We start from the raw sequence: 13582 nt of genomic DNA on the forward strand, positions 1-13582 counted from the left end.
TCGTGAGGTAAGAGGGGCCATAATTGCTTGCTCTTTTGCCACCTCTGTCTCAGAAAGAGGATAAATTGTCTCAAAAATAACAGTGCATTCCCAAATAAGAACAAAAATTCTATATATAAATATATTTTTTTTATTGAATATTTGTACATATTTTATTATAAAGTTGTATTATGTGTATATGTTACGGGTAACGTAAGAAATCCGGGTAATCCTATGATTACCCGGGTAAAACAGGCATTTCCAAAGCGGCTGTGGGTAAAGCTCAATGTATGATCATAAATCCCCTCAGAGTGCGGAGTCACTGCATCTAACATATATAGCATGCGCTGTAATTCCACCATCTACACTATTTATTTTGCCTCCGCATGAGGGGGGCAGGGTTTAAGGAAGGAGCCCCAACCAATCCTTCTGCATCCACCCCAAGTGAAACTTGGGGAATGAGGTTTACAAGGGGGACTTCGCCCCCTTTGAACCTCCCAGGTGGAGGCAAAAAAGATGAAGAAAGTGAAGATGGGGGAATTACAGTGCATGCTATTTATGTTTGATGCAGTGACTTCCGGTCTGAAGGGATTTATGATCATACATCAGGCTTTACCCACAGCCGCTTGGGTAATGTCCGTTTTACCCAGTAATCCTAGGATTACCCAATATCTGACATTACCCGCAACGTATACAATACACTTTATTAGTATGTTGTATCTACAATGGGGGGTATTGTCAATAATAAACATGTATGTGTCAGTATTTGTGTGACACTTGCTGATCTATATTTATAAAGTCAATAGAGGGGTGCCTTCTTGTTTTCACATGTATAGACTGTATGTGTGAAATCAGTAAAGATGATTGCCCCCTGGCCTGTTCTTGTATGCATTTGATATAAAAAGAGTTGGCCCATAGTCTTATGTATAAAGTCATTCATTTCCTTAATTAATTAGTGAGGTCATTATACATAGGTTTCCCATTGTGTGGGTGTATGTGAGATTAAATTACATTTTTTTTCCCAACTATTCTATGTGTGTTTGCCTTGTCGTTTAAAGGGATATTATTGCACAAAAAGGCATTCTCTAATTGAGCATGTAATTTAGCTCTACAGAGTTTGCTACCTGCATACATTTCATGAACAGATGAATGTATGCTTCTGTCATCAATAGTGAATTTAATTATTGGCCAAGTCTATTGATAGGGTTGCCACCTGTCATGGAATGACCAGGACATTTCGGGTTTCCAATTTTGTGCCCAGGTTTGAAGCTGACCCAGGCATGTAATTGTCAGGGTTTAGTGGGAAACAGACAATAACCTGAAATTGTGCATTTCAACATCCTGCACATGCCTACAGTTATTTGTGTGTGTGTGTGTCTTTGTGTGCCAGTGTGTGTGTGTGTCTTGTGTGCGAGTGTGTGTGTGTCTTTGTGTGCCAGTGTGTGTGTGTGTCTTTGTGTGCGTGTGTATTTGTGTGCCAGTGTGTGTGTGTGTCTTTGTGTGCCAGTGTGTGTGTGTGTGTGTGTGTCTTTGTGTGCGTGTGTCTTTGTGTGCGTCTTTGTGTGCCAGTGTGTGTGTGTGTCTTTTTGTGCCAGTGTGTGTGTGTGTGTCTTTGTGTGCGTGTGTCTTTGTGTGCCAGTGTGTGTGTGTGTCTTTGTGTGCATGTGTCTTTGTGTGCGAGTGTGTGTGTGTGTCTTTGTGTTTGTCAGTGTCTTTCTGTGTGTTTGAAAGAGTGAGTGTATTTATGTGTGTAAATACCAATGTGTGAGTTTGTGTTTATGTGCTATTATGCATAGTGTATACTCTGCAAGAGTGTTAGGGTTTGGCTTGAACTAAAGGTGGCAACCACATGCATTGGAAGCTCATGGTTTGTTTGTTTTTTCATGTAGGCATACAAAACCATTGAGGAAAGAGTTTCTTAAAGGTTTCCCGATGTTTTTATCTGAGTAATGCATTTGAAATGTGTGCATTTTCTACTTCAAACAGCAATACAAAATCAGAATTCACGTTTGCATCAAACACAAATAGCTTGGAATTTAGCACATAGCGATTTTTCATCTTATTTTTACGTTCAGTTTTTTTCTCAGCTGACAATAGATATTTAGGTGTCTGTAAGGTGAAGTGTCTATTTATTTGGTTAATATTTAAAAATGAAAACAAGAAATAATTTGGCATAAATCAGCTATGATATTAAAGCCTGACACTTCAGATCTTTTCCTTTATTTATAAATTTGATTATAATATTTCACATGTACTTTCAGAATGTATATGTGTGTTGCTAAGTTTTCTGTGCTTTTGATTATTCTTTATTTCTGTTATTTTAGGGGTCAGTATCTATTTAAAAACAAACCACCTGATGGAAAAACACCACCAAATTCCTTCTATAGAGCACTTTATCCAAAAATTGTCCAAGACATAGAGGTAAGTACCAATAACATAATACTCTATTGCAGTTCAGAAAAAAAAGAAACACATAGAAGTTGATGGATCACATTTGATGGTTTCTGACACAAAAGAAGTAATTGGTGCAAAAGAAAAGCGAGATTACTAAACCAAGGAAATGGTTTCATTGTGTATAAGGTAAAAATAACAATGTTTTTTCTAAAGTAAACGTTTAAAACAAATATTGTCCACAAAAAAGTAGAGAAGGATGATGGGTAATATTATAATTTTTCTATTTTCTAGCAGTTATCTTCACTTTTTTTAAGGCACAAAGGTTCCATAGTCATTTTAAAGGTGATAAAGAGTGTCATGTTTTAAGGATTTCATCAATACTGTAAAGTTCCAGCTTTACGCTTGTAAACTTATAATAGTAATACATATATACATACATACATACATAAAGAGCAAACTAGAGATCAGATCAGATCTCTGGACCAGTAGTCACTCTTGTCAGCTGTATAAGAACATCAGACCTCAGATCTGAGACCTTAGTCATGCAGCTCCTTTGTCATTCCCATAGCCACCTCAAAACTTAGGACTTTTGCCCTGAAGTCCTTCTGTAAGCCCTTTCCTTTATTTTCCCACATAGCTGCTGTCTCCTGCTTTGGTTTCCCAGCTCATGGTGTGTCTCCCAAGCGCTGTGTATGGGGCCCTGTGAATGGTTGAGGGATGAAGAGAAGGATAGTACTAAGCCTGTTTCTCATATTGCCTAACTGCCAGGCACAAAATGTTGCACCTGTATTGCCGCATTAAAATCACTATGCGAGCCAGGCATAGCACAATAGGTTGCTGACCCCCGCCTTAACATTTTCCTTTTTACAAACTATTTATATTTATTTTTTGTATAAATTAATTAGTTTAAATCTCTTTTTCATTGGTAGACAATAGAGTCCAACTGGCGTTGTGGGAAACACAGTTTACAAAGAATCCACTGCCGGAGTGAAACTAGCAAAGGTGTATATTGTTTACAGTATGATGATCAGAAGATAGTAAGTGGTCTCAGAGATAACACTATTAAGGTAAGTTTTGAAAAGACTGCCAGTTTAACAGACTATAAATTCTAGCAGATCTGGATTATACTAACCTTCTAGAACCAACAAGATTAGGCTTGATTAAAAAAAAACTGTTTATAAAAAGCTCATATCAGTGTTTTAAAGTCCTTTACATAGACAAACGTGTTATCTTTTTCATAGGAAATAAATTATACATCGGAATTTCTAGAAGATATATGGAACTTTTGAAACCCCATAGACTCTTGAAACAGATGTTTGGGGGTTTCTATTGTTCATGTGAAATAGCATCATTAAAACATGCTAAGGGGTAGATTTTTTAAGCTGCTAAAATAGAAGAATTTGTGCAATACACTTCCTTTAGATAAGATGCTTCTAGTGAAAGTCATTACTGTTTTTCAGTGACATACACACATATGCTGTGAGGGCCATGCACCATTAATCAAACACCATGAGAATATTTAATTTGTATCATACAAGCCACTGCTGACTCACTGAGCAGGAGTGATGTTTGAATACTGGTGCACAGGCCCTCACAGGATATGTGTGTATGCTTCTGAAAAACAGTAATAACTTTTACTAGAAGCATTTTTATGAGGAGAATCCACGGCATCATTCCTTACTGTTGGGAAATACTGAACCTGGCCACCAGGAGGAGGCAAAGACACCCCAGCCAAAGGCTTAAATACTTTCCCTACTTCCCTCATATCTCAGTCATTCTTTGCCTTTCGTCACAGGAGTTTGGCAGAGAAGTGTCAGAAGATTCGGAGTAGTTCCTTATGAAGGGTATCTGCCCTTCGAAATGGAACTGGAGTTTTAAGTAGTTTTGTCAGCCTCTCAGTGAGAGCATTGACGAACATTAGAGTCTGGAGATGCAGGGACAGTCTTTCTGCGAACCCATCCAGACTCGTATTAACAGCTCCTAAGCAATCAGTGTTGACAGGTTTCACTGCCTGCTTCCATCATTTAAGTCCATGTCAGGAGCGATGCTACATGACTGTCAAACTTGAGAGGCTGTGTTTCTGTTCCACGGCATAGATTCCGGTAAGATCGTTTCATTTTTTATACACATATGATAACGCAAGAAGATATGATCACAGTGTGGCTCCTTTTATCTGTATGGAATCAAGGGTAATATCTCAGGAGGGGTATTATTGAACAGGGGGGATTAATCACATAAGTTTATTTGATTATGCTGCGACATGTGTGAGATGAGGCTCAGGCAGATGTTGGAATGTACAGGTTTGTTTTTTCTTACTTTACTTTCGTTTTTGTGGGAGTTGCGCACCCTGAAAGGCTTGGCGCTTTTTTTTTTTACTATTATTAGCAGGGGCGATCCTGCATGGAGCACCATGTGACCGGGTGTGGTCACACTTACCGTTTACCGGAGAAGAACCTCATAGGAGGTGGTGAGTGCCCCAACCATTGGGGGTATAAAGGTGCCGTTTTTCCTTATTAATCAATAGTCTGCTTTGTAAGCGCAAGCTATGGAGGATTCTGATGCGTTAGAGGTTACTTCCTCGTTACCTAAGTCTAATACCTGGCTATATTTTGAGGAGACTGCGGTATTTCCGCCTGCTCAATTATGTTCCACATGCCTTGATAAAGTTTTCATATCAAAGAAAGTTAATATGTTTGATACCACTGAGCCATCCACCTCTGAGGAGTCTCCGTCATGTGAGGTGCGCACCCTACAGTCATCTCCTAATACACATGCAGCTTCCCGTAGCACTCCTAATTCTCCATCTGGAGGGGCTATCTTACCACCAGACTTTACTGAGCAGTTACAAACGGCAGTGTCTGCGGCCTTTAGTGCTTTACCTCGCCCTGCTAAGCACAAGCAAAAGGTTAAATATTGCTATCCTTCCCAGGGGTCATCTACTAGCTTATTGGATTTATCTGATACCAGATTATCCGATGATGAAGGCGCCTCTGATACTTCAGAGGGTGCTCTTTCTGGGTCGGAATCTGCTGCCTCTAAGCCTCCAGCTGCAGAGAAACCAGACTTTAGATTTAGGATTGAGCATTTACATTTTCTGCTAAAGGAAGTTTTGGCTACGCTAGAGGTTCCAGAGCCCAAATTGCATGAGGAATCTTTGATTCCTAAATTAGATAAAGTCTATGAGGACAGGGTTGTACCACAAACCTTCCTGGTTCCCGTAAAGATGGCGAACATTATTAAGAATAAATTGGAAATAATTGGTTCTTCATTTTCCCCTTCTTCTTTTAAATTTTTTTTCCTGGTCCCGGACTCTCAATTGGAGTAGTGGGGTTCCATCCCTAAGGTGGATGGCACTATCTCCACGCTTGCTAAATGCACTACTATCCCGCTTGAGAATAGTCCGTCTTTTAAAGAGCCCATGGATAAGAAAATAGAAACTTAAGAAAGATGTTTCAACATACAGGATATTTGTTTCAACCGGCGGCGGCTGTTGCTGCGGTTGCTGGAGCGGCTACCTACTGGTGCGACTCCTTATCTGAGTTAATCGAGGTGGAGGGTCCCCTGAACATGGTCCAGGAGAGAATTAAGGCTTTAAGGGTGGCTAATTCTTTTATTTGTGATGCAAATATGCAAATTATTCGCCTGAATTTCCAAGGCTTCAGGTTTTACTGTTCAAGCCCGTAGGGCACTCTGGCTGAAGTTCTGGTCTGCGGACATGACTTTGAAGTCAAGACTTCTTTCCCTCCCATTGAAGGTAAAGATTCTGTTTGGTCCAGGCCTGGACTCAATTATCTCCACGGTTACTGGAGCCAAGGTTGCCTTTTTACCGCAGGATAAGAAGAACAAACCTAAGGAACAAGGTCCTAATTTTCGTTCCTTTTGTTCGGATAAATCCCAACGTCAGCAGCCCTCCACAAAGCCCGAGCAATCCAAGGGGACTTCGAAGCCAGCTCAGTCCTGGAATAAATCCAAGCAGAACAAGAAGCCCGCTGACACAAAGTCGGCATGAATGGGCGGCCCCTGATCCAGCTCTGGATCTTGTAGGTGGCAGACTGTCGCTCTTTTCGGATGCTTGGTTTGGGGGCATGCAAGACCTGTGGGTCCTGGAGGTCATCGCTCAGGGATACAGGATAGGTTTCAAGTCTCATCCACCCAGGGGCAGATTCCTCTTGTCAAACCTGTCTACAAGGACAGAAAAGAGAGAAGCCTTTCTGGGGTGCGTAAGGGATCTTTCCTCCCTGGGAGTCATTGTCCCGGTACCTCTTGCAGAAAGAGGTCTGGGATACTATTCAAACCTTTTTGTTGTCCCAAAGAAGGAGGGAACTTTCCGCCCGATTCTGAACCTAAAGTGCTTAAATAAATTTTTATCTGTCCCTTTGTTCAAGATGGAGACGATAAGGTCCATTAGTTCATGACCACGATAGATCTGAAGGATGCTTACCTTCACGTTCCAATACACAAGGAACACTTCAAGTTCCTAAGATTTGCATTCCTGGACCAGCACTTCCAGTTTATTGCACTTCCATTTGGTCTGGCTACTGCTCCAATAGTTTTTACAAAGGTTCTAGGGGCTCTGCTTGCAGTGGCCAGAACCAGAGGTATAGCAGTAGCGCCATACTTGGACAATATTCTTGTTCAAGTGCCATCCTGTCACCTGGCAGAAGACCATTCGAAAGCTCTTCTATTTCTTCTTCGATCTCATGGATGGAAGATAAAAAAAGAGTTCTCTTATTCCCAGTACCAAGGTGGAATTCCTGGGTATTATAATAGACTCCATATCCATGAGGATATTCCTCACAGACCAGAGACGTTACAAGCTAGCTTCCACTTGTCTTGCCCTACAGACTTCCTTAAGGCCCTCTGTGGCTCTGTGTATGGAGGTGATTGGTCTCATGGTGTCCAGCATGGACATCATTCCTTTTGCCAGATTCCATCTCAGACCACTTCAGCTGTGCATGCTAAGACAGTGGAATGGCGATCATTTGGATCTGTCTCAACAGATTTCTCTGGACAACCGGTCGAGAGGATCGCTCTCCTGGTGGCTCTGTCCAGATCACTGATCCCAAGGGACATCCTTCTTGTAGACCATCCTGGGAGATTGTGACTATGGACGCAAGCCTCTCAGGATGGGGAGCTGTTTGGGGTGCCAGGTAGGCACAGGGCCTGTGGACTCGAGAGGAATCCCTCCTCCCAATCAACATTTTGGAACTTCAAGCGATCTTCAATGCTCTGAAGGCTTGGCCTCTTCTGGGCTTGTCCCAGTTTATCAGATTCCAATCAGACAACATAACCTCGGTGGCTTACATCAACCATCAGGGGGAACAAGGAGCTTCCTAGCAATGAGGGAAGTATCTCAAATTCTGGAGTGGGCGGAGGCCCACAACTGCTCGCTGTCAGCGATCCACATTCCAGGTGTGGACAACTGGGAAGTGGATTTCCTCAGCAGACAATCCTTTTATCCGGGGGAATGGTCTCTCCATCCCGAGGTGTTTGCAGAGATTTGCAGCAGATGGGGGACACCGGAGATAGACCTCATGTCGTCCTGGCTCAATTCCAAGCTACCCAGATATGGGTCACGGTCCAGGGGTCTTCAGGCTGAGCTAACAGATGCATTAGCAGTGCCTTGAAGGTTCAATCTAATTTACATTTTTTCCGCCGTTACCACTTCTCCCTTGTGTAGTGGCCCGCATCAAGCAGGAGCAGGCATCATTGATACTGATCGCTCCATCGTTGCCGTGAACGATGTGATTCGCAGACCTGGTGGGGATGTCCTCATCTCCTCCATGGAAGTTACCTTGTCGCAGGGATCTGCTGGAAGAGGGTCCTTTTGTTTATCAAAATCTAAATTCTCTGAGGCTGACGTTGTGGAGATTGAACGCTTAGTTTTAGCCAAGAGAGGTTTTTATGAGAGGGTTATTGACACTCTCATTCAGGCTTGTAAGCCTTTTACTCGTCGCATCTATCATAAGGTGTGGAGAGCTTACTTATTCTGGTGTGAAGAGCGTGGTTTCGCCTGGCACAAGGTCAAGGCTGCCAGGATTCTTTCCTTTCTCCAGGAGGGTCTGGAGAAGGGCCTTTCTGCCAGTTCCCTGAGCGGACAGGTTTCGGCTCTTTCTGTTTTGATGCACAAGATACTTGCAGAGCTCCCTGACATGCAATCCTTCATTAAGGCTCTGATCAGGATCAGACCTGTATTTAGATCTAACGCTCCACCTTGAAGTTTGAATCTTGTTCTTAAGTATTTGCAATGAGCTCCGTATGAGCCTATGCATTCGGTTGACATTAAATTGCTGTCCTGGAAGGTTCTTTTTCTATTGGCTGTTGCGTCGGCACGCAGAGTTTCTGAGATGGCTGCCTTGCAATGTGAGCCTTCTTAGCTGGTGTTCCACACTGATAAGGCTGTACTACATACCCGATTGGGTTTTCTTCCTAAGGTGGTGTTTGATCGTAACATCAATCAGGAGATTGTGGTTCCTTCCTTATGTCCTAATCCTTCTTTTTCAAAGGAACGTTTACTTCATAATCTGGATGTAGTTCGAGCCTTGAAGTTTTATCTTCAATCTACTAAGGATTTTTGGCAAACTTCTTCCTTGTTTGTTATCTACTCTTAGAAGCATAAGGGTCTGAAGGCCTCTTCGACTTCCTTATCATTTTGATGGAGGAGTGTTATACGCTTATCTTACGAGTCAGCGGGATTTAGACCTCCTCAAAGGATTACGGCTCATTCCAATAAAGCTTCCTCTTGGTCCTTTAAGAACAAGGTCTCTATGGATCAGATTTGTAAGGCAGCTACCTGGTCCTCCTTACATACTTTTTAAAAATTCTACAAATTTGACGTTTTGGGAGAAGGGTTTTGCAGGCTGTGGTGCCCTCAGATTAGGGTCTGCTTTTCTTTTACCCCTCCTGTTATCATTCAGTGTCCTCTAGAGATTGGGTATAGTTTTCCCAACAGTAAGGAATGATGCGGTGGACTCTCCTCATATTTAGAAGGAAAACATAAATGATACCTGATAATTTAATTTCCTTCTGTATAAGGAGAGTATACAGACCCCGCCCATTTACTCCGATGGGCGGACCAAAATTAGTTTTTCTCTTCCGGCACCATTTATACCCTGATATTTCTCCTACTATTCCTTGTATTTTTGGCAGAATGACTAGGATATGAAGGAAGTAGGGTGAGTATTTAAACCTTTGGCTGGGGTGTCTTTGCCTCCTTCTGGTGGCCAGGTTCAGTATTTCCCAACAGTAAAGAAGGAAATTAAATTATCAGGTAAGCATAATTTATGTTTTTGCAGGCGGACAGGTTCTCTACTTGCACACCTGTCTGCCTGCAATCATGATAAAGTTTGCACTAAAACATATTTAAATTGAAAGTAATAAATCAGTATCAGTTCTTTACTTGCTCTTAGTGATCATTGGCTTAAAAGGACAAATCCCAAAGTTCTGTTGGTAGAGAGACATGCTCCCTTGGTTTATTTAGGTAAGGAGCATACTGTACTTCTCTTAAAAAAAATACATACATTTGGAAATACCCACATCCATGTAAGATTTTGAAAACAACTATAACAGAACCTTATCATTGCATTACTACTAGAAACTGTTATGTTGTTCATTCAAGTATTTATTTATAGACCACAAGACAATATGGGGCCGACAATACGGTCGGACAGATATGATTGGCATCGCTGTCAGCATTTAACATTGCACAAGCATTCCTAGTGAAATGCTTGTGCAATGCCACCCCCTGCAGATTCAGGGAAGTCATTCATACCGATCGTATCTGATCGGGATGATTGCTGTCCGCCGCCTCAGAGGTGGCAGACGAGTTAAGGAGCAGCGGTCTTAAGACCGCTGCTTCTTAACTCCTGTTTCCGGCGAGCCTGAAGGCTCGCGCGGCAACAGATACATTCGGGACATAGTAAATCGGCCCCCGTATCTTTTGGTTGCTTCATTGAGATTTTTTTTTTTATTATTAATTTTTTTGATTGATAGATTTCCAGGTATGATCCTTGTACACAACTTAAGAAAACAGTAGGTGCTACATAACATAATCTTTAAAGGGACATGAAACCCAATTTTTTTTCTTTCATTATTCAAAAATAGGTCATATAATTTTATACAACTTTCCAATTTACTTCTATTATCTAATCTGCATCATTCTCTTGGTATCCTTTGTTGAAGGAGCAGCAATGCACTGCTGATAGCTTAAGGCCAATGACAATATATGTGCAGCAACCAATTAGCAGCTTCTGAGCCCACCTAGGTATACTTTTCAACAAATGATACAAAAGCAACAAAACAAAATAGATCATTGAAATATATATTTAAAATTGCATGCTCTAGCTAACCATAAAAGAAAAAAAATAGGTTTCATGACCCTTTAAGGAGCAACTCCAATGTTTCCCCGTTTCAAATGCCCACCTCTATTTTCTTGTTGCAATGATATTTATTTTAAGATCTATTAAAATGTGCTACCTATAGTTAAAGGGATAGCTTAGGACCCAGCCCGTTTTAGGTTTAGCACCATGGATAGCACTTGGTTATTGGTGGATACATTCAGCAAACCAATAAGCAAGCATAACCCAGGTTCTCAGCCAAAAATGGGACGGCTCTTAAGCTTTACATTCCTGCTTTTTAAATAAAGGTAGAAAGAAAATGAAGAAAAATTGGTAATAGGATTAAATTAGAAAGTTGCTTAAATTGCATGCTCTATCTGAATCATTAAAGAAAGAATTTGGGTTTAGTGTCCCTTTAAGTAATAGCAAATAATCTTTATTTGTAATTTTTAAATTATCAATTGCTGTTTGCTTGTACTACTTTTAAAAATGGTCTTTTATTTAAAATCTAGATTTGGGATAAAAATACTTGTGAGTGTAAACGAGTTCTCACAGGACACACAGGGTCTGTTCTATGCCTACAGTATGACGAGAGAGTAATCCTTACTGGTTCCTCTGACTCTACAGTAAGGTATGATTTATTCCTTCTACAAATGCTTTTGCACTGATTACTACATTCTCATTACATTTACTTAAAGGGACATTGAACACCTCAAGATATTTATCTAAAATGTTTAAGTACATGCAGTAAACAACTTTGCAATATACTTTTATTATTTATTTTGTTCTCTTTTGCTGTAATTTAATTCTGAATATTGTGGGCTTTCCAGTTCATGTTAAATATGGAAGTGCAATCACAACTATATTCCACACTCTAATAAGCCATTTATAACCATTCCTAATTGGCCTTAGCAGAAAAGGTAACCTAAGTTACAGTATGGTAGCACCCACTGCTTTATGGTAATTAACTTTACCCTTATTTCTTTCATATAGGTGGCAAGAATCCATGAGCTAGTGACGTATGGGATATACATTCCTACCAGGAGGGGGCAAAGTTTCCCAAGCCTCAAATGCCTATAAATACCAGCTATTTCTATGGTTGATGTTGCTGCTGCTTCAACTTTTTGGTTGGACAGTTTAGCACAGCAGTTATCAGATCCTGAACTATCTAGCATTGTTCTTTTACTTCAACGTTCAAATAATTTAATTTGTAATGCTGTATTTGATATCATTAAAATTAATGTCAAATCTATGTCTTTAGCTATTCTAACTAGAAGAGCTTTATGGCTTAAATCTTGGAATGCTGACATGGTGTCTAAATCTAGATTATTATCTAGATTATTATATCTATCTTTTCAGGGTAATAATTTGTTTGGTTTTCAATTTGATTCTATTATCTACACTATCACTGGGGGTAAGGGAGTTTTTCTGCCCCAAGACAAGAAATCTAAGGGTAATTTGAAAGCTCCCAATCGTTTTCGTTCCTTTCGTTAGAATAGAGAACAGAAAACCACTCCTTCCCCTAAGGCCTCTGGCTCTAATTGGAGACCATCTCCGAATTGGAATAAATCCAAGCCTTAGAAGAAACCAATTCTAGCCCCTAAGACTGCATGAAGGTGCGGCCCTCAAACCAGTTCTTCTTTTGGGGGGCAGACTAAAGTTATTTTCAAGACATTTGGACAGATTGAGTTTCTATTCAAATCTATTCATTGTCCCAAAGAAGGAAGATTCTTTCAGACAAATCCTGATCTGAAAACTTTAAATTGTTTTGTAAGAGTACCAACTTTCATGATGGTGACTATAAGGACTATTCTGCCTTTTGTTCAGCAAGGTCATTTCATGTCAACAATATACTTACAGGATGCTTATCTTCACATTCCGATTCCAGCAACAGCACCAATAATTTTCTCAAAGGTTCTTGGTGCCCTTCTATCTGTAATCAGAGAGCAGGGTATTTCCTTATTTGGACGATATCTTGGTACTAGCTCAATCTTTTCATTTAGCAGAATCTCACACAAAACAACTAATGTTATTTCTTCAAAGACATGGTTGGAGGATAAATTTACCAAAGAGTTTCTTGATTCCTCAGACAAAGGTCACCTTCTTAGGTTTCCAGATAGATTCAGTGTCCATGACTTTCTCTAACAGACAAGAGACAAATGAAATTGGTCTTAGCTTGTCTAAACCTTCAGCCTCTATCATTCCCTTCAGTGGCTATGTGCATGGAAGTTGTAGGTCTCATGATTGCAGCATCGGAAGCAATCCCCTTTGCTCATTTTCATATGAGACCTCTACAGCTTTGCATGTTGCACCAGTAGTGCAGGGATTATACTCAGATATCACACTTAATATGCTTAAAGGATTCCAAAACTTTGTTTTTTTTACTACACTGAACAACCTAAAATCGATTACAAATAACTTAGGGATTAAAACTTACCTGATTTGAATATTAAACGAGTATTTCTTGACTTAGAAAAGGAGATACAAAATCCTTGAAATCGCGTCACCCAAGCCAAACCCCCTTTCTCAGTGTAGAAATTATAATACAGTTAGTCCAATCGCTATGCTCTAGCGTGCATATAATTATCCCAAGGATTCGTCATCGGGCGCATGCGCAAATCATTCCGCCGTTTTATCGCATGCGCATATTGCCTATTTGATTACAAATGCCATTACAAGGCATCTACTGGCATAACGCGGCGGTCTGCAGCTCAAAAGGATTGTGATGTTTTTGATGACGCGGAAGAATAAAGCGCATGCGCAGTAAGGCGGATTACGGCCATATTGATAACGCAGGTTATCAGGGACTATTGGTTACGGACATCTAAACTAGTAAGTGTGGGTTTGGAAAACTATTAATTTTGTTATATGAA

General features: G+C 40.5%; 1 protein-coding gene across 2 annotated transcripts in view; it reads left to right on the forward strand.

Moving 5' to 3' along the window:
- Positions 1-13582, forward strand: part of BTRC (beta-transducin repeat containing E3 ubiquitin protein ligase) — a 559581-nt gene that overhangs the window by 453994 nt on the left and 92005 nt on the right. For both annotated transcript variants that reach the window (XM_053692479.1, XM_053692481.1), the window contains 3 exons: positions 2304-2400; positions 3303-3440; positions 11222-11340. In XM_053692479.1, the coding sequence (XP_053548454.1) occupies positions 2304-2400; positions 3303-3440; positions 11222-11340 (354 nt within the window). The remainder of the gene's footprint in view (positions 1-2303; positions 2401-3302; positions 3441-11221; positions 11341-13582) is intronic.

This window comes from Bombina bombina, chromosome 9 (genome assembly GCF_027579735.1).
Source record: "Bombina bombina isolate aBomBom1 chromosome 9, aBomBom1.pri, whole genome shotgun sequence".
Taxonomy (NCBI): domain Eukaryota; kingdom Metazoa; phylum Chordata; class Amphibia; order Anura; family Bombinatoridae; genus Bombina; species Bombina bombina.